We start from the raw sequence: 21,550 nt of genomic DNA, 5'->3' as shown, positions 1-21,550 counted from the left end.
TTGGACTACGTGTGAGACCACACGCTTCTTTGACTGACCTTGTAACCATCGGCCTATAGGAAGGCTGAGGCGAGGGCAGGAGGAGGGGGACAGCACCTCTTCTTTACCCTGGAAGAGGGGAGGGAAAAAGGAGTCAAGTGGATGAAGAGGAGGAAGAAAAAGAGGAAGAGGAGGAGGAGGAGGGAGTGAGGCCCTTCTCCTCTCTCTCTCTAAGAGCATTAACTGTAGAGTGTTCTGGTGGTGACAGGTCTGTCAGGGTCAGATGGCTTCTCAGCCTGATTAGACCAGCTCACAGCAGATCCTCAGCCCAGCACACTGCACTGCCACAGGCAAGGTAGAGCTACAATCTGGCATGTGCACTACTCTGCATTAGCTACCCTGAGGCCAGGAGGCACAGGGAGAGGTGGATAGTTCAGTGTTATAGTGGGGCAGAGCTACAGGTTGCTGCAGAGGGACTTCATTTTCTGCTGCTCGACTGCCACACATTTCAGCTCCTAGTGGCAGGAAAAAACTAGAAGCGGGTGGACTTTACTGTGGCAAGAGGAGCTGGAGTTCAGTCTGTGGTTGGAGATGACATTTAAGAGCAGGTAAGGACAAATGCCCAGTGGATGGTGCACCTGTTTTGTTACCTCATTCCAGACATGCAGCCAGAAGTGTGGTGGCCGGCTGCAGGAAGTTTTGTAACTTTTGAGAACATGTTGATGCGGTAAAGGAGAATTTCCATAGAAACTCATTTTCATAATAGTGTTACCATTAGCTAATCACATTTCTTCACTGGAACAGGCTGAGAGCAGGGAGGCGAGGGCAGACTCGCATCAGAGACTGTTGTTTCCACAAAAATGTGATGTGTCATACAATCAGCTGCTAGTATAGATACAGCTATAAATACAGCTGCTGGGTATTCGGTGTCTACAGAGGTTTACTATAACAGGCAGTCAGCTGGTTGACTGTCAGCAGCACTCACACTGCTGCAGGGCTGCTGTCGCTGCTGCCTCTGCAGGACTGGTGTAACTGCCAGTCAGTGGTTTGTGGATTTCTCAGTTCAGCAGCCAGGCTGTCCACTGAGGTAAGAAGGAAGGCTGTATACTGGGGGTTTTCAGAAACAACTCCGATTTAGGCATTTAGCTCATCTTCCTCTTCAGAGTGACTAATTGGAGCTGCAGCAGGAAACTTCCTCTATAGCTGTTAGATTCCTCTATAACAGTAGAGGTGAATGTGGTGTAACAGGATTTGTCCTATTTGAGGCTACTACTAACCTATAAGCTTACTTGTGTTTCATTCAGCCTCACATTGTAGGGACTGCTGAAAAGTTTGCCAACATAACTCAGTTCCAAAATAATATTGAGATCCATTTTTAACCTCTTTGGGTCCTGACCCAGCCTGTGAGAGGAAAACAGCCAGGCAGCGAGGGGGCCAACTGGGGACGCACCTGTTTTTACGAACCAAGCTACGCTCTAAGGTAACAGGGAAGATCGGCTTTACAGTTTTAATTGGACTTACTGCTACTGTCTAGCCATTTCTCTCATGCTCCTTTATGCCTCCACATGTTGTTATTATATGAAGTCACTTGGCATTAGGAGGTTATGTTTTAGAGCTTTTTAGAAACCTCTAGTCTGTCTCTGAGTTTCAGTGAATGCACTCCTTTGTCTTGTCTGTGACAGCACCTTCTGTCCTGTTGCTCCGTGTGATACAAATGAGTTTATTATGTTTGAGTTATACAAGGCTTTAGGGAAAAAAAAATCAGCAATGGAATCTATAGGGAAACACACTAAAGTGCAATAAATGTTCATTTAACACTTTGAATAGAATAGTTGGAAAATAATTGACCTCTGTCCTGATTAGCTGTAACACAGGATAAATTCCTAATTATAGATAGTCAACAACCTGGAATAGACTGCACTCTTCTGGAAGAGTTAGTGAGTAAGTAGGCATGTGATTATGTGTGTGCATGTGTGTGCGTGCGTGCGTGCGTGTGTGTGTGTGTGTGTGTGTGTGTGTGTGTGTCTGTGTGTGTGTCTGTGTGTCTGTGTGTCTGTGTGTGTTGTCAGAACGAGGTGAAGAGGTGACCAGAGATTACCCAGAGTACCTCTGGACTTTCCCTGGTTGTTTGTCTGGATGGTTGGGCATGTGAGTGAGAGGAGGGTTACATCTCTGACCACGTTCCCTCATATTTCCCTCACTGTCTCTGCTGTCCAAAGCATAATGGAGTTACACTGCTAATTTGCATTTTCGGACAGATACTGTCCATTAGAACCTCTCATGATAACAACACTTGGTTGGCTGCCAATGTGTTTACCGTAGATTGAAGCAGCTCAACCAGGCACAGAGATAATGAGCATTTGTTTTTCAGCTCCTGCCGTGGGTAAAACTCTATCATGTTTCCTGCTAGCCTTTTATGTGAGATTTTAATTGGGTTATCAGTCAAGTTTCCACTTTTTTGAAATTGTTGCTGGCCCATTAAGAACAGTCTTAAACCTGTTGGCAGAGGTATCCATTATCCTTTCACCGAGGTACTTAATATTTACCTGAACAGAATGCAGCAGACATGAGTTTTCTACAAAAAGACTGAGCCAGTGAAGCATACTTTGTAGCTGGAGTTCAGCCCAATGTCTTTCACATCAGAGCATAAATGCAAATTAGCTGTTAAACACACCTTCATGGCAAGATTATCTTTGCTAAATAGGCTGTCATTGTAAGTATATCTTTGCAAGTCATTCATTTGAACATCCCATAAACATATATTGCAGATGTGTATCTGATCAAGGGCAACTGTTTGCTTGACAAAATATGCCAAAGTCAGTAGCTGTTGTCATATTTCACCCACTCGTGATCTGACATACATTAAAGGCGCAATCGAAGCGCTCCAAATTTATACTTGAGCTGGATGACACTGGCCAGCAACCCCTTTTTGCCAATATGTGTCAATTAAATTGGCAAATGGATACATTTTTCCAGCCCTAGTCCAGAAGGACCTGCTCTACTTGAAGTAGCCAGTGAGCTAACTTAGCTGCTAACTTGTTTTATGTATAGCACTCCAGTGTGTGATCTTTTTTCCCAAAGCCTGGGAACGTCCCTCAGCTCACTACCCCTTACAATCCTCCTGGAGCACATTAAATACTCCACCAGCTTTCTGTGTCTTTTGCTCCTCAGACCAAATTGAATTTTGTTGATATTGTGCAGGCTGATCTAATAAAATTTTCCATATTTTATGAGCCACCTCATGTATTAGATTTTCTCGCTCATGCCTCATCTGTCATCTGTTCCCCAGTTTTTTTGTCCTCCCCCCAAGTAGGAACACATTTGAGCATTGTTCAGTAGTTGTTTAAGATGATACTTTACTGCAGTAGTAGTATTCGTCATAGTAGTAGCAGTAATTTGTTTGTTGTTTTGTAGGTTTTTGTAGCCCTCTGTGCCTACACCCTCGAGTTCATACAGGCTCTCTCTAGCATAAATTACTGTCATCTGCAAATAAAGTGAATGTTAACAATTTAGATACTTCACATGTGTGACAGATTTCATGTTAATGTTTATGGTGTGTGACCAAATAATTTCTGAAAGTCCACTGAGGTCCACTTAGCGACAGGCAGCTGTGTGTCTGACCTTTGTTCACGCAAAAATGTTTGTAGGTTTCATTCAACATTTGAGATTAATGCCATCATTTTGATTTATGGGTTAAATGGAAAAACATTTAATGTTAATATAACATTTAATGTTAATGTGTGTGCTATTGTGTTTGTGCACATCAGCTACAATCAGCTGCCCTCCTGTTGGCCTCCACATTACTGATGAAGGCTGTCATTGGTATATTTTGCCATACACTATAGTCTGATTTTGCGGATACTGTGTTTGGAGCACCTTCAGTACACTGTACTTGTTTTAATGACTGTTATTTAAAGAGGTTGTTTTTGGTATGTTTTGTACTTTAGAATTGCTGGTTGATGGAGTTTATGCGGCAGAGTGGTGACTACTGCCACGCCCAACACATTTAGACCTGGGGATGAAGCTGCACCATGCAGTCCTGTGGCGCTGAAACCTGAAAGACCACTGGCCTTTGCCCTCTGAATCAGCCCGCTCATGGGGTAACAAGTGGAGCCTCGACACTGAAAGCTAACTGGAGAGAGAAGGAAAGAGAGAGCTACTGAGAGACAAAGAAAGAACAGGACTGGACAGAGAGATAAACACAAAGAGACAAACAGAGAGCTGTACCCTCCTGGACTATAGGATACAGTCAACTGATGGGATAATACAAGACACCAAGACATCAGAATTAAGAAAATACCAGTGAAGTGTATATAAACAGTACAGTCAGCCAACAGGAAGCTTCACAAGACACAGGAAGTCCAGAATCACCTGGAGACCTGATATAAGTTGAAGACACAGCAGCAAACTGCCACAGCTGGAGCTAAAGGTAAATATAGTGATCGACCAACACTTTTTCATCTACTGACTTGCTCTGGTGTTCCACATGTGGCTGGTTATTACAGGACTCTGAGGTACTTTTTTCAGTCAGCCAGAATGAGCTGAAATCAGCTTTTGGGTCGCCTTTTCAGGAGTGTAAGATATTTACAAGACTTTTTTTTATGTCCCAGGTCTTGGCATAGAAATATAAATCATCATCCACATTTTCAGTGCTAGTTCTTTCTTTGAAATCAGAAAATAAAGCCTGCTCAAACCGACAAAGCAGTGTTTGTAATAAAGCCAGTGCCAGTGCTGCTGGGAAGAGGAGTAACCAGATGGTTTGGCTGATATTGCCATGTTAGCGTTGTTCATACAACATCATAATTAGTGTTGCTGTAGGACCAGATCTCGTGGCCAGACACACCTCTCTCTGTGTTCTTGGGAAGTGTCAACATGTCGCTGCAGAGCTTCTGTACTGCATGCTATACTGTGATGTGAATAAGAATTATTGGCTACGGTAAGTTCCTTCAGTCAGATGGTTAAGTCACCAGCCAAGCCACTGGCTTACTTTATTCACATTTACATTTACCTGAACTTTTGCTTTACGTCATTTAAATTCTCTTTGCAAACCCACACAGGTGTTGTCAGTTATTCTGACGATTAGACCAGGTTGAAGTTGGAGTTGAAGACAAAGGCACGAGTTGTCCCACCTTAACAGGTGTAACCAAAGAGTGAGAGACATGTCAATCAAGTACAGTTTGTGTCCTCCCACACAGTTTTGAGATGAGGTCTAATCCAGATGAAACAAAAACATCTGCAGCATCACACTCCTCTCTGAACACTGTTGTCCCATAACTAGATTTGCTTGTTTTTACTCTGTATTGTGTGAAACTTACATAAAGACACTCTAAGTATGGCCTTTGGTTGCATTTGAAAACTTATCAGAAATAAATGTGCAGTAATATAGGCCAGAGCAGTCACGCTTGTGGGGGCAGGTTGTGTTGAACAGGCCTTTTTTCACGGCGCACAGTCAGAGCAGGAAAAGCTCAGGTGTTACTGACAACATTAACGATGGCTCTGATCTATTCAAGTGTCCCAGAAAGCCATGCCAGGCGACACTGAGCCTGCATGCATAGCTGCAGGGCCCTGAAACTGAAGCAGCTAAATGGAATTCGGCCATCATTAATTTTATAATTTACACCTGTGCTTTTCCTACTTTGACATATCAAAATTGTCCTCCGTAGGTGTCAAAGATACTGTAGATTTTCTAGACAAATTGGGAAAATTGCATGGGAACAGCAAATAAGGTAACTGGTAACAGCTTTTCTCCAATTTAATGTGGTGTAAATTTTTTTTGCTTGTTTTATAAGAAAATGTCTAAGAACCTCAGAGAGGCGCATTAAATGTGCCTCAAACATTTGAAATCATGTTCAGTACAATGCATTTCTCACTGACATTGAGCTTATGACTGACAACTAACTGTTCGCACATGAAGGTCAGAGGTCATCCTGGGATTTCAAAGGCCACCATGAACCGTCCCGCTCCAGTGGAACTGTGCCACAAGAACATGAGGTTCCTTATCACACACAACCCCACAGACAGCACACTCAGCTCCTTCATAGAGGTAAGAAATGGCTATGTGTGTTCCTCGTGTGGAAACTCAATGTGTTGTTTCCCATGCTGATGGCATGTAAACTGAAACAATGAACAGATATTTGAACTGAATTGATCTACTTAATGTTTTGGCATGGCTGTGAAAATCATCTCCCACTGCTGTTGTTCCTTTCAGGATCTGAAGCACTACGGTGCGACCACAGTTGTTCGAGTGTGTGATATCACCTATGATAAAACGCCGTTGGAGAAAGACGGCATCAATGTAGTGGTGAGCACACGCTAAACACGTGCACACACAGCATTTAACCTCAGTCAGCAGTGTCGTAACTTTTCTGCTTTTCCATCAGGATTGGCCGTTTGATGATGGAGCCCCGCCCCCTAGTAAGCTGGTTGATGATTGGTTGAGTCTGCTGAAGAAGAAGTTTCAGGAGGATCCAGGATGCTGTGTGGCTGTTCATTGCGTGGCTGGACTGGGGAGGTGAGAGAGACACCAGACAAGAAGTAGAAAATGCATTCACCTTACGCAGTGGATCCCAGGGAGGAAGACGCACACACAAACAGTACAGCGCATATGTGCACAACAGGGATTAACTTGAAGAGGAAGCTGAAAATTAATTAGACAAATGAAATCAGGTACACTGGCTTCATGTTTCTGGTATTAACTGATGCCACAGTCTTGCTGTTTTTGTGGCTTTGGCATTTCCACACATCCAGATTCAAGTGAGCCCTGTTGGCGTGACTAAACACGAGACAGAAACAGTAGCTGCAACCCAATGGTTCTATTTCTAAGCAGCATTTTTGACACCTTTTTTTAAGATGCAGACAAACTGTTGTTATTTATACTCTGAAATCAGACCCAACAAATGTGACTGTGTGTGTGTATTCCTGCGCCAGGGCTCCTGTGCTGGTTGCTCTGGCTCTGATAGAGAGTGGAATGAAGTATGAAGATGCCATTCAACTCATCAGACAGTAAGTACATTTATTTACTGCGTCTTCATCATGCAGAATTTGCAAGTGCAGTATTTTATAGTCGAGTGTCTGTTATCCTTATACACAGAACAGCTGAAGCACAGTGTCTTCTTATTAAAGCTTTGTAATGTGTAAAGTGCTAAACATGGTTTAGATCTTTACATCACAAACATAAATTATGCTTGTGCATTTGTGTTTCATAGAGAGACTGTATATATTTTGCCCCTCTCTTCCTCATTGCTTTCATTAAACACACCCTGTGAAGAGATTGAAAACTTCTTTCTCTGGTGCCATCTGCTGGTGGTATCAAAGACGTGGCAGTGTAGCACATAGGAACGCACACTGATGCTCAGAGCGATGAATGAACAAAATCTTAGGGATGATTTTTATTATATGCAAGAAATACAAGGTACAAGGAAATGTATTATACATTTCCTCATGCCCCCTAATGAGTCCAATGACTCAACATTATCCATATCAAGAGGATATCTGTAATATTTTCTGCAGGCAAGATGTATAGAAGTACTGAAAAGAACATTTTAAACTCTGATACTGTTGACTTCCACCTTGCTTTGCTGTCTTTGTGTGTGTCTCAGGAAGCGTCGGGGAGCCATCAACAGTAAACAGCTCACCTACCTGGAGAAATATCGATCCAAGCAGAGACTCCGCTTCAAAGAATCTCACGCACACAAGAACAAGTGTTGCACCATGTGAACACACACACACACACACACACACACACACACACACACACACACACACACACACACACACACACACACACACACACACACACACACAGACAGACAGACATCTTGTTCCCCTCAACAACTGTCTCAGGAATCCAACCATACAAGCCTTGCACCACAAACACTAAAATATATGGGCTTCATTAGCCCAAGTGTACCCTGGGAATTTTTGAATGTTTTTACAGTAATTGTAAAGGAGTCCACCTTTGTTCCCTCGTTTGACATGATTTCTTGTCTTTCATCTGTATGTTTGCTTCATAATACAGTTTATGAACGATGACGAACGATAGCAAAGATGGATGTGGGAGAGAAAATTACATAAATAGTTATGTTTTGTAGCTAATCCAGCCATATCTGTTTCATTAGATAACTCTGGAAAAGAGACACAACTGGGTCAGTTGAGGTGTATGAATCACACTGAAATTTTAAACAAGACAAATCCATATAGCAGCACGCGTGCTTGTGGACACCTCGACAGAATTGGTGTAGGATTGATTTGTTATGATCTACTGGCCTTCAAAATCTCAAATCATATCAGGAATTTTGTAAAATATACCACTGAATTTTCATTATTTTGTACAGATGTTTGATATGTATAAATTTTACCATGATCTTGGTATAAATCACCTGCAGTATTTTTATGGCATGAAAAGCCCATTGAGACACTTTTTGAACAATTTCAGTAGAATAACTCTTAATACGTTGAAATAGAGGAATAAAATCATCTTAGCAGCTCACAGTTTTTTTACTATAAATTGGTGTCAATATTCTAAATTGACCCTCTCTTTTACATTATTCCTGTTGGTGTCTGTTCTCAGTGTAAATGGAGATACAAGGGCTCATTTTCATCCCAGCATTTTCTGCCATCTGCCTGCAATCAGCATGAAAATCATTTTCCAAAATGATAGACGAAACAATTTGGCAAACATAATGCCTTCATTTGAGTTTAAAGTCACTGTTTTAATATTACTACATTGTGCTCAAGTGTTTACATATGAGTGTGCGCATTACAGTATATTATGCCCTGTTTACTGACACCGACCGAAGGAAACATCTTTGTTTGCAGCAGCTGACCTCAAGCCAGGTTTAAAGTACATTTGTGTATTATAAAAGAGGAAAGGTTATGTAAACTAGTTATAAATCATGTTAAATAAAATATCTCTATAACTTTCTATAACTTTCATTCTCCTGGAGGTCAGGGTGAACCACTCCTCCCTTTTATTGACGACGAAAAATGTGCAAAGGAATCTAATCATTGCAGGTATTACAAATCTATTTTTTTATGTTCCCGTGTCAGGGAGGAAACTTCATCTTCTCACCAGTCTGTTACACAATCTTTAGTGTTAATCCAAGGCCAATGTTGTTGGATTAACTGAGTAATTGCTCTAATCCTAGCATTGATACTGCTTTGCATCAACACATCTTCAGACTAGCTTACGCAGTATCTTACTACATATTTTCTTGAGTGGTGGAGTTTACTTATTCATTTGTATTCTTGCTGAATGATGCATGTAACCAACTGCTTGTGACTTTTGATTCATTTTTCATTCAAAATTGATGCTTTTTTTGAGCATGCACTTCTTATGAATTAGTATGTTGCTTATGATAGTCAAATCATCTGTGTTATAAAAAACATGATATCCGGAACAACAATTTGTGAGAAGGAGATGAGAGCAGTGGGTGTAAAAATGAAGTAAGAAAAAGCAGCAGAGATGCAGAGAGGAAGGAAGATCTACCATCTTTACCTGAAAAATCAACAATTTCGGATATGATTCGCAGAAGATGTATGTGTGTGTGTTTCGTAGTCTATAGCTATTGTTAATCATTGGCACTGGCTTGAGCTGACACTTTTTTAATGTAAAAAAAATATCTAATGCTGTAAATGTCTGTATGCCTGTAAATTCTTGCATTGTTTAATAAAGGTTTTGTCATTGTCCCTAGTTCATTAATTCCTCTGTCAGTCTACATGGATCCCAGTTATTAAGCTCCACTCTCCTGGAAATGATGAAACATAAAATCACAAACTTACAGTAAGCTGTAGGCAAAACAAAGGAATTGGCTAAACTGTGATAAATATGCCATTGAAAGAAAATGTGCCAGTGGAAAACAGCAAATTGAATGATCAGCGTACCTCTTTACCAGCTCTATAGTTAAAAAGTCAGCCCATGAGCTGGATGATAAACAGTTGCCGTACTCCCACAAGTTGCACAAAAAGCCTACATCAGTTGGGCTGAGGCCTGCTGACACAATGGATAACAAATTGAACATTTCAGTGAAAGAAATCCTTTGCTAAATGTGTTCCTTTGAGGAAAACGGAGCTCATGAGACTGCTGTTCCCCTCTCAGCCGCAGTACAATCCTCCCGCCACAGAGGGCGCTGCTCTGCCGGCTACAGCATCACTGTGTGCTCTCCGCTTCCGCTGGTTGGAAGGACTTGTGTGGCAGATTCGACAGAAATTTCTACGTACGTGATGTGAAATTAGTCTCTAAATCCAAATTCATGGATTATGTTTTGTCGCATGATGCCTCAAATCCATCGATGAATTAGTGTTCTTCTGTTGTTTAGACGCTGGAGAGATGGATGGACAAAAAGCAGGCAAGAATTTTAGCTATTTTCAACTCGAATATGTTTGTCGGGTCTTCATATTAGTTGGGCCAAATCAAAATAAACAAACGTGTTTAGTTTTGAACAGTGCCTGCGCCCATTTTCGGTGTCCTTTAATATTTATTTTGGCTGTAGACACTATTTACAGACTTGATGTTTTACAATAAAGATGTAAGTAAGTTAGTCCGTAGAGAGTGTGTTTCACAGTGGACGTGTTGGGGCTGAAGGCGTTAAAGTGTCATTTGACTAACTCTATCCCTCGAGCTCAATGAAGTAGACCTGACCGTAACACTATAAATGATGGAAGATTTGAGACATGATCAAATTGTCTGGTCAGAGACAGATAATCGGCCGTATTTAAACAGGAAATACGTCAACGAACCCTCAGATTTTCATTGGATCTTTCCATAATCACGATGATGGCCAAGTTCACAAGAAAGAAAAGCAACACATCACATGGCTTTAGTAAAATCAACAAGCTAAAGATAACTGTAGATGGTCCCATATGATAAATTAGAATCCATGTTAATTACATCCACTTAAAAAATAAGTTGATACTGAATATTTAACCATTTGTGGGTCTGAACCCTATTTACTATGAATTGCCATGTTATGGAGCAAAAAGAGAATATGCAAACATGAATGCTGGCCAATGGGAGCAGTGTTGGATGATATTATTTTAATGAACAGCATATAAGCCTCTTCCTAAAGATTGAGATTGTAATGTAGTGACATTAACTGAACATTTCTTTGTCTGTTTGGCACCTTAACTTAAACCAATTCTGTCATTCCTTGGTCTGGCACCTTTCTCCTCCCGTCTCTCCAGCTGGGTCTGTGTTTATGTGTCGGCTGTGCAACCTCTTCTCTCCCAGTCGCTCTCAGCTGTTGGCCCATTGCTCCCAGCTGCACCCCCAGCAGGAGCCTCCTGATGACATCATCATTGCACTGCAGCCCCTTATAGGAGGGCCTGTGGAGACACCGGCAGGTCAGATCAGTGTGTCAGTGGAGGATTATTATCACAAAATCAAGTGAAAAGGAAAGAAAATCCTATAATTATCACTACATATACTAATTTAGGCATGAATAGGACTTTGGTGTAGCATTCCAAATACATGATTATTTACAATATAATAAAGTGCAAAGCTAATAGTATATCAGGCTTTGGCTCTCCAGAAAATAACTGCTGATAAATGATAAACTCATTGTCTCTTATGGGGATTTGTTAATTGAAATAGCATCTTGAAAGAACCAAATGTTATCTTCTTATCTGTTCTGCTGTCTTGCTGGCCCACAGAGAGCCCAGTGAAGCGAAAACGGGGACGACCGAAAGGCTCTACGAAGAAGACGCGCACAAATTTGACAGAGGGCAAGGCCGACTCCACCCATCCAGCAGAGGATGATGTTCAAAAAGATGAAGAAAGGAATAAGGAGGAGGGAGGCAGACAATGTAGCTTGACACAAGGTAGCACTGATGCCGTTGAGGCGTTTCCCATAATTCTTTCTTTTACTTGCAGAAGACATGATAAATACCCAATTCGTGTCACCATGCCGGTTGAGTGGAAATTCTCCAAATCTGGTACAGATATCCTGATTAGATATTGGTGGGTCAAAGGTTAAAGTCACTGTGATTACAACTGGTGACTTGATTTGTTGGCACACAAGTGCAAGGTCGCAATTCCACTTCTCAGTGATTTTTGTGAAGCTGCTACACAAACTTTGTTTCTTGCACTCTGCGTTCAGACTGAGAGCGTCCTGTTTTGTTCTGCCAGGAGAAAGCCATGATGGGATGCTGGGGCTGGAATGTCGAGTCTGTCATCGCTCATTCAGCAACAGAAGACAGATCCTCAAACACATCTGCCTGAGAGAAGAGGAAGAGGAGGATGACGAGGATGAGAGTGGTGAGGAGGAATGAACCAGCAACAGAAAAGTTAAAAAGTTATGTGCCGAAGAGGCTTTAAAAAACAACAGCAGATTGAGGATTATCCTTACTATAATGATCGAATATGGAATTACCTCTGTGTTAAATAGGTACCTTTATTTTACATGGTGATTGAGGTGATTCTGATTAATAAACATAATCATTTTCAGGTAGCATCTGTGGTGGAGCAGGAGTCGAGGGTTCTGGGAGTTCAGATCCTGGGGGCGTAGATCCAAACCAGATGCAGCAAAACTCAGCAAGAGCAGGACTCATGAGAGAAAAGGGTAAATCTAAATATCAGGACGTGGTTTCTGTAAATGAATTCTTATGTGTCACTCCCTCACACTGCTGCATTTGTTCAAGTGGTTTTCAGGTTTAGTTTTATTACCTTTTTTGTTCTCTGCTTGTAGATGCTGGTGGCTTAAGATCCCTGAGAACCAACCGAAGCCGCACCTCCAAAGAAGGAGGCCCAGCAACAGGAAACAAAAAGTCAGTGATCAGTGTTGTTCTGACAGAAGATAAAGCACTTCCAGGTTAGCCTTAAATAGCTTGTTTTTGTGCTACTTTTTACATTTTGGCTAACAAAACATTAAACCGTTGTAGAAAAATGTATTTAAAACAGTGTAACCTTTAATTCAACAGGTGTTTCTAAAATGGTTCCAGTAGAGGACACTTCAGCAGAAACAGAGTCTGCAGCCAACCAAGCTCCACCTCAGGTAAGTGGAGGAATACGCAGGATCGTTAAAAGGTCAATTTATCCAAATTGTAGAATATAATTTCTCACTTACTTCTTGTAGTATCTACTCTAATATTTGATTGACTTGAATTGATCTGTGAATCCCAGTGTCATATGGTTTTATTAATTGAATTTTCCTGGGCCGCCAGCCGTCTGCAGTCTTCCAGAGTCAGTCAAAAGACATTGTAAGTGACGCCACTGCCAGCGAAAATAACCCCAAAACAAATCCGGAGCCAAGGTAATATAATGGAAAATGTCCATCTCTCCTTTTATTCTTTGCATGTAAAACATTATTGACGGTCATAACAACAAATTGTCAGTGTGCTTGATATAGAAAATGTGACATCAGAGTCATTATTATCCTCTGTCAGCAGTCTGATCCCTTCGTTTTCTGTCCTAGGTCTGACCCAACCTCCATGACAACAACAACAGTGGCCAGCAGAGGCTTCCAGGAATATTCTATCAAGCAAGATGCTACTAAGTACTGTGTGAATATTTTTTACTAAATGTATCAAGATAGAAATCAATACTAAATTACTGAATAAATAATAAATCTGGTTCTAATCTAAGAATCTAACAGAAAAGACATGTTTGTTTGTTTGTTCTTTGTTTTTCCTATTTTTAAGGAGTTGCTAGTGTTGTTATGTGTGCAGCCTAGAGCCAGTTGAAGAAGCTAATCTATTTTATTAGTGACATCAACAGCAACCTCCAGTGCTACAATAGCATCTCAATGTTACTTGTTCACTGGTAAATGTGATATTGTCACTTTCTCTCTCCCAGTTTACTTCAGAGCCAGCTGAAGATCTTTGCCTGTGAGTTCTGTAATAAGATCTTTAAATTCAGACACTCACTGGTTGCCCACCTCAGGACACACACCCAGGAGAAACCGTTCCAGTGTCCACACTGTGACTACGCATCAGCCATCAAAGGTAAGTCCAGGCTCACAGGAGAAACAGTTCTCGAGTCCACACAGAAATTTCACACTGAAAATTGAAGTGAGACTGAACAGAATTGTTTAAGTTTGTGGAGGTGATGACAGGAAACATGAACAGGAGGGCGTGTATGATTGATCCAGGTTATGTGGAATTCATCTTAACCATCACGTGTCCCTATTTGTAGTATTTAATGTGCATGTTTCAAATTATTCTGATGGCACAAGTTTTTGTTTGTGCAAAATGAAGTGTTGCCAATAAAAGTGCAGTTTTTTATTTGTTTTAAATGCTCCATTAAATATATAATCAAGTCCCTTTCAATCACTGCTTATCACCATTATAATCAATAAGACTTGATAGGTCTTTAATGCTCCCCATGAGGAAGTTTGGAAATATCAGTAGTTCAAACCCACCAATGTGAATTTACAGTAAGTATTTGTAAAACATACAGCACACCATATAGTCTTTAAATGACTAAATTATAAAACGTGCACTTACAAACTGCATTAAGTTCCTGTAAAAGCTGCTCACTTACAAACCTGCTTAAATCCTTCATTTCCCTTTAAAGCCAACCTGAACGTTCACCTGAGGAAGCACACAGGAGAGAAGTTCAGCTGTCAGCACTGTCCTTTCAACTGCCTCAGCCCAGGACACCTCAAGGTGTTGATAGTCCTTCATTACTGTCCATTTATATTATTAGTAGTACTGTTGAATCCTTAGTACAAATAGTATTAACATGCAAACTTTAACAAACAATATGAATAAAGTTATCAGTTATCTTCATACTGCAATACAGCAGTTCACTAACTTTAGAGTAAATGCAATCTCGACTCTTAGTGGATTTATTTTGTGTGATTTTATGTTTTGGTTGTAGCTGTATTTTTGTTTTTTTGTTCGTACTAATCCAGTTTCACAAGTAGTTTCCATGTCCAGATAGATTGACTCTGTATTCAGGGTGTAGCTGCAGCTGTTTTTTGTCGTTCCAGCAGTAGTTTTGTGTCTCTGCTAATGCAGGTCCACATTGAGCGAGTCCATTTGAAGGTGAAGCAACACTGCAGCTTCTGTGAGAAGAAGTACTCAGATGTGAAGAACTTGCTGAAACACATGGAGAAACGACATAACTTGAAAGACCCTGCTGTTCACCAGAGCTACCAACAACTCAGGTTTGACCCACGTTATTTTACCGCTCTATCCACCTGTTTAAACCCAACAACGACCTGACATGTTCGCCTTCTACTCTGCTTATCTTGTCCAGGTTAAAGACTCGCCAGGGCCTCAGACAGCTCCTCTACCACTGTCCCACCTGTAACCGACGCTTCAAGAACCAGCTGGAGCGGGAACGCCACCTGTTGGTCCATGGGCCCCAGCGTCCGTTCGCCTGCCTCCTCTGTGACCATGCTGCAACCAAGATGACCGCCCTAACTGTTCACGTCAGGAAGCACCTTTTCCTCTACTTGTGCTGCGTGTGTGAGGGGAAGTTTGTCAGCTCTCAAAGGCTGAAGGGTCACCTGAAAGAGTCTCACGCTGAGCTGGACCAGGAGCAAGCCTTCACCGACTGCATCAACAACAGCTACTATCTGATTCAGCCTGGAGGAGGCGTGTGGGGGGAGGAGGAGAGGGGAGATGCAGAGGGAGAGATGAAGGAAGAGGGCAGGATAGAGCAGGAGGGAGAAGATGAGAGGATGAGAGAGGAGGGTAGAAGAAATGGTGTTGGAGGGGAGGAGTGGCCAGACGGGAAAGGGGAGCAGCTGGAAGTAGCAGCCAGCGAAGATGGGGAGCAGTGGACGGAGGGAGAACGAGCTAAATCTCAGGGTGAAGGTGCAGAAGAAGGGCAGGTGATAGAAGGAGTGACAGGGAACGAAGGACAATTAGAAAATAGATGTTCCCAAGAAGTGCATCATCAAGAGACTACAACTCCCTCTTATGGACGTGCTGAAGCAACAGCTGAGGCGAAAACACAGGACAACACAACAGACTCATGCACCCCTGCAGCTGAGGACAACACACAGACATTTTTATCACCAGAGGGCATTCACAGTGCGCTCCTGGAACACAGGACTCAAGAAAACACACACCCAAGTGATGAGAGCACACGTGCAGCCAAAAACACACACATGTCTTCGTCATCAGGAAATGCAAACTTGTGCGATTTAGGTGTACACACACATTTGTCATCAGCACCTCCAGGGGACGATGGACAAAATCCGCAATCAGAAAGGGTAAATTACTTAGAGGTACTAGAGAAGGGCAGTAGTGTTATCTAAGACTGCAAATAACGGTTATTTTTATAATTGATTAGTCTGCCTATTACTCTCTTAATGAATCAATTGGACGATGAAACTTCCGAAAAATTTTCAAATGAAAAGTTTCATCCTTTCATCTCATCCTGACTTAGACATTCTGACCTGTTCTCTGTTTTGTGCTGGTAGGTGTTGGAGGTTTTGCATCAGAGTGCGTTCCAGCAGGTTTTCACATCTCTTCAGAAGACTCGGCTTAATATGGAGTCTTTCCAGCGACTCAGGAAAATTTACGGAGACCTGGAATGTCAATACTGTGGTGAGATGATGAAACCCCCTTGACTCTAAATTACATGTAATTATTCGTTATGCAGGTTTTCCTCTTTCCTCGTGGCTGTTAAATTGTGCTTTTTTTCTGCTGCACAGGTAAACTGTTCTGGTACAAAGTCCACTATAACGTCCACGTACGCACACACACCAAGGAGCACTCGCATTACTGTTCAAAGTGTAGCTACTCGTCCATCACCAAAAGCTCTTTAAAGCGGCACCAGATCCAGAAGCACAGCGGCTTGCTGCTGCCTTGTTCAAATCCTGGCTGTAAATACACCACACCTGACAAATACAAGCTTCAAGCCCATTTGAGGACACACCAGGAACAGGTAACCAGCCAGTAGTTGATACTGGAAAAATAACTCCTTGAAATCACAGACTCTTGTTTTCTCTCTGGGACATTTGTCAGATGTCTTTTTGTCTTTGTCTCGCTGTTGTTTACAGGGGAAGAGTGCGACCTGTCCTGTCTGCCAGCACAGCTATCCAGAGCACAGGCTAAAACACCACATCAAAACATCCCATCCGGGTAAAGAACACACAAATATGTCTACAGATATAGACAAAATGCACACAGACACTACTTCAAATGTTTATTTAAAAACAACTTTTAACCCGTCCTTTAAATCATTGTAGGTATTTGTTCATTCTACCAGATTTAAACTTTAGGCTGAAATCTACACACAAAACTGACAACTTACAGTTTTTCTTGCTTTGTGGTTAGCATGCTTCTATTAATTTTACAGCATATCTACTATTTATTATTTATTGAAGGTGTCTCATTGTGATGATATATTGAAGAACAATATGGCCAAGCAACTATTATATTTAGAACTGTTGGAAAAAATATTTGGGTTTTTTGTATTTCCACTGCTGTGATTGAATTTTGTATGTTTGCATGTATGTGTTGGACAGACACGCTACCCATGCAGGGCAAAGGACTGATGGTGCAGCGCGCAGAGAAGTGCCCTTACTGTGACTCCTACTTCCTAAAGAACAGCAGTGACTTTCAGCGGCACATCTGGGCTCATCAAGGTGTGATATCCCTTTATAATTTAACACAGACAAACGCATACACGCAACACTAGAGTATGTGGAGACACATCTGGGCCCATCGCATGGCATTTCATTACTTGATTACCCTGTGATCTGGTTTTCCATCTGTCTCTCCTCCTGGCTGTCTTCCAGGAGGAAGGACCAGACTGAAAAATCACTGCACGGCATGGTTGCTCAGCTGAAGCTGCTAAATACATAAACCATATGTACATGTACAATGTTTTGTCTTGGGGAAGTGAATTGTTAGTCCTACTCCTCTTCCCGCCAGTCCCTGTTGTAGCGCTCGCTTACTTTGATGAACTGTTTACCTTGAAGTTGCATCTGTCCTGAGGCTGAAGTAGCTGGCAGATATGAATCCAGAACAGGTGTTGATGAAGGTCTCCGTGAATACAGCCAAAAAACCCCTGAAATGCATATGCTCATTGTGTTTTTCAGCAGTTTCATCTGGCTTTGTTTTCTCGCTGCTTCCCTGTGGACTAAAAACAACCTTGCCTATGATAGTTAGTTTACTTCCCTCAATAATTGCTATTCTAAACTAAAATTTTATTTTCAAAAGGCCTGTCCTCTTGCAATGTTACCTCAAGAACCTTCATTTAACACAGTGCATGTTAATAAGACAAATGAGCCATTCACCAGGCAACTAATCCCACTCTTAATCATATATCATCTCCTTTTTTCACGCTTTTATATTAGTTAATTACAAAAAAAGTCTTTTTTTTGTATGTCGTTGCATGTTCCATGTGTGCAGGTTTGAAGCCATACGTCTGCAGCATGTGTGACTATGCAGGCCGCAGCAAGAGTAACTTGAAGACTCATATGAACCGACACAACACAGAGCGACGTCACCTCTGTGATCTGTGTGGTAAAAAGTTCAAATCTAAAGTGACACTGAAAAGCCACAGACTGAGCCACACTGATGAAGGTACGTCCACTGTCGCTGATGATGTTTATTGTGATGTAATTGCTATCACTGGTAGTTTAATGGTTGTCATATTTCATCAAAAAGAGGCCACGGTCTTTATTTACCTCAACTGCAGAACATACCAGGCCTTTACTTGAAGCAGGCTTGTATTAGAAGCAGGTCTTTATTTCTAATTTCCTCTGTTTTGTAAGTATAATTGGTCATATTTTAACACGACATTTGACTTTTGTTTGACTACCTGTTTTTATTTGATGAAATATGTTTTTTATTTATTTGTCTGTTTATTACTGTCCATGTTATCACTGATTATGTACTGTTGTCACAAGAGTGCTGACAGAAATTTGCAGAAATTTGTGGAAGTGCAGAGTGATGATAAATACGTGAGCAACTATTTTGTGTTTTTTTCAGGGAAACCTTTTCAGTGTTCGGAGTGTGACTTCACCTCAGTCTCTAAACCCTCCTTGCTCAGACACATGGAGCAACACGCTGAGTTTAAGGTCAGAATACACTCAAAGCTTATTGCCTCAGTATGTAAAAATACCCTTTTACTACACTATAGCTGTGTGAATTGTAAAAAATCAGTAACAAGAAACTGCCTAAAAATGGCATTCATCTCCTTTGGGAATGTTAAAATGTATTCTGTAATTATATGTAGTTATTATTTTTATTGTTCTTTGTCATAGACAGATGTTACAGATGATCCAGCAGTAGTATTTTAGTTCTCCATGCTATCTATGCATAATTACATCTGACTTATACTGTGCATTGCTCAGGAGACTAGAAATTAGACAACAGTAATTTCCATTTGCTGTTGTATTGCTGCTTTCTGTACCAAACTTAAACAATACAAATGGGTCATTTACTAAAAATCATTAATATTTCAAACGCAGTCTTGTCTCGCAGATATTTCATTTGCATTTACTTGTGTTTGTTTTCATCTATATCTGTAGCCATTTCGCTGTGCCCACTGCCACTACTCCTGTAACATTGCTGGTCCTCTAAAGCGACACTACAACATCAAACACCCAGATCAGAAATATCACAATGCCGGACCTGGACTGCCTAACCCCGATGCTCTGAAACTGCAAGGTCTGATCTCTGCTCTCGTACTGCCATGTCTAGACGTTCCACGTTCCTGAAAGTACTTGACAGACTGTAATGGCGGTATGTCAGGAAAAAAAATCATGTGGGATCTCTAGCACATCCTAATGTGGCTTTTGTGTGTCCCTGTGTTTAGGTGGTATGAAGTGTCCTAAATGTGAGTTTGTTTATGGCACCAAGTGGGAGCTGAACCGGCACCTGAAGAGCAAACACAGCCTGAAAGTGGTGGAAGGCACCTGGGAGGTAAACAGTACACCCATGCAAAGACTAGATACAGTGAACAAAGGCACTGGGTTATTTTTAGCCGAGCTAGCTCGAGGAATGGCGATGTCTGTCTGTCGGTCAGTCAGTCCAACACTTTGGTGCAGACTGAAATATCTTGACAACTGTCTGATGGATTGATATGAAATTGTGTGCAAACATTCATGGCCCTCAGAGGAAAAATTCTAATGACTTTGGTGATCCCCTGACATTTCTCTGTAGTGCCACCATTGTGTCAAAGTTTCCACTTATTCCATTAAATATTTCAGTTCAAGATGATGGATTGGCACAAAATGTGGTACAGCCATTCATAGTCCCCAGAGGGTGAATTGTAATCTTTTCGGTGACACCCTGAAAATTCATTTTCTAAGTCACGTTTCTGTCCTAAGTGCTTGTCATTAAGAATTGTATTTCTGATGACGGAACTTAAAAACTGCTGCCAAAATATCCGCTCTGAATATCAGTCTTTTATATGTTAATGCCAGTGTTTTCAGCATAATTCAATCTCGTGCCATTTGTATAAATATCTAGGTGGGGGAGGCAGTAGAAGCCCAGTATGTTCCTGTAGAGGATGAAGAGCAGCTGACAGAAGCACCTGTAGCAGCCCTGCAGGACAACGGTAACAACTAAACACACAGTGGATTCAGACGAGCCAACAGACACTTCCTTATTTACTTAACACTTTACAATAAATATGTGTCTTTTGTGTGCAGTTAATATCCAGCAGATTACTGAATTCAGTTCAGAGACTCATGACGCCGTCACCTCCATGATTGCCATGGCTCCAGGCACTGTTACAGTCGTCCAACAGGTAAACAACATCACATCACTTACTCGAGGAATTGCAGGGGGGTCACAGCAAAATGGTGATGTCGAGTTGTGGCTGAAGTTGCAGGTAGCTGACGAGCAAGAAGTCAGTAACTGCGGCAACCAACTGATGGTGGTGAATGCAGAGGGGGGTCTAACTGGTGACCAGGTGATGGTGGTGGAGGATGCACACGGCCTGGAGGCTTTGACAGTCCTCACTCAGGGAGAAAACGCGCACCACTATATCGTCTACGTCCAGGAACACACTGTAGAAATCAACTAACGCTAGTATTTCAACACAAGACTACTGATCAGTGAGTATCAGTAAATAGTTTACAGAAGTTAAGCTACATCAAGTGTACCGATAAACAGGATTTAGTGAATGTTTCCCTGCCATCATGAAGAATTTCCTTCATCAGATTTATTTTTCAGTCACATGGTAATTATGTAAACAATAAGTGCAATACTTGATGTGTATACTTGTGTGATTATGTGATGTGTTTTGTACTACAAAGTATATTTACATAAAATCCCTGTCATGCACTGTTTGATACATTGTGGCATCCTTTACTAATTTGAGTTCAGTTGATCAAAATGTTTTGTCATGAAACTAAAATGAGACAAAATGACACAGACTATTTGCAATATATCTTCAAAGTATTGCAAAAGATTTCTTTTTTAGCTGGAAGTAAATTAAGACTATTATAGCAGAAAGCACTGAACCTTGTGAATACTTTCAAAGAGGAAAATGTTGCTCTTGGAGAAGCGAGGCTTTGCGTTATGATCTAAATGTAGTGGTTTCTATGCACTGCAAAAAGTCCTATAGAGATGTTAGTTGCAATCATGATGATCAATTAAGTCTTCTCAGAACAGAATGGAGACAAACCGTGCTTTTGATGTTTACATAATAATCTGGAAT

The 21,550-nt window shown here is 41.3% G+C and overlaps 2 protein-coding genes across 4 annotated transcripts; both read left to right on the top strand.

Moving 5' to 3' along the window:
* The first annotated feature begins 286 nt into the window (after nucleotides 1-286).
* On the top strand, nucleotides 287-9,666 carry LOC139334113 (protein tyrosine phosphatase type IVA 3). Its single transcript, XM_070966868.1, has 7 exons — nucleotides 287-587; nucleotides 3,927-4,408; nucleotides 5,894-6,022; nucleotides 6,188-6,280; nucleotides 6,360-6,490; nucleotides 6,907-6,981; nucleotides 7,578-9,666. Exons 3-7 carry the CDS (start codon nucleotides 5,927-5,929, stop codon nucleotides 7,693-7,695), a joined length of 513 nt encoding a protein of 170 aa, XP_070822969.1. The 5' UTR covers nucleotides 287-587; nucleotides 3,927-4,408; nucleotides 5,894-5,926; the 3' UTR covers nucleotides 7,696-9,666.
* A 485-nt stretch (nucleotides 9,667-10,151) lies between these two features.
* Nucleotides 10,152-21,179, top strand: zfat (zinc finger and AT hook domain containing). Of its 3 annotated transcripts, none has more exons than XM_070967274.1 (24): nucleotides 10,152-10,325; nucleotides 11,161-11,319; nucleotides 11,629-11,796; nucleotides 12,104-12,232; nucleotides 12,423-12,536; nucleotides 12,663-12,785; nucleotides 12,895-12,968; nucleotides 13,138-13,226; nucleotides 13,389-13,469; nucleotides 13,769-13,917; nucleotides 14,489-14,580; nucleotides 14,935-15,083; nucleotides 15,176-16,139; nucleotides 16,350-16,476; nucleotides 16,584-16,816; nucleotides 16,932-17,013; nucleotides 17,400-17,519; nucleotides 18,289-18,462; nucleotides 18,871-18,959; nucleotides 19,413-19,551; nucleotides 19,700-19,806; nucleotides 20,356-20,443; nucleotides 20,538-20,635; nucleotides 20,714-21,179. In XM_070967274.1, exons 1-24 carry the CDS (start codon nucleotides 10,307-10,309, stop codon nucleotides 20,912-20,914), a joined length of 3,768 nt encoding a protein of 1,255 aa, XP_070823375.1. In that variant the 5' UTR covers nucleotides 10,152-10,306; the 3' UTR covers nucleotides 20,915-21,179. The 3 variants fall into 3 exon arrangements, with proteins under 3 accessions (XP_070823375.1, XP_070823373.1, XP_070823374.1); XM_070967272.1 differs by having other exon boundaries at nucleotides 10,185-10,325; nucleotides 15,176-16,154; XM_070967273.1 differs by having other exon boundaries at nucleotides 10,185-10,325; nucleotides 15,176-16,154; nucleotides 20,720-21,033.
* Nucleotides 21,180-21,550: the final 371 nt, after the last annotated feature.

This window comes from Chaetodon trifascialis, chromosome 7 (assembly GCF_039877785.1).
Source record: "Chaetodon trifascialis isolate fChaTrf1 chromosome 7, fChaTrf1.hap1, whole genome shotgun sequence".
NCBI classification, from domain to species: Eukaryota; Metazoa; Chordata; class Actinopteri; order Chaetodontiformes; family Chaetodontidae; genus Chaetodon; species Chaetodon trifascialis.
This window is presented reverse-complemented; position numbering and strand designations above follow the sequence as displayed.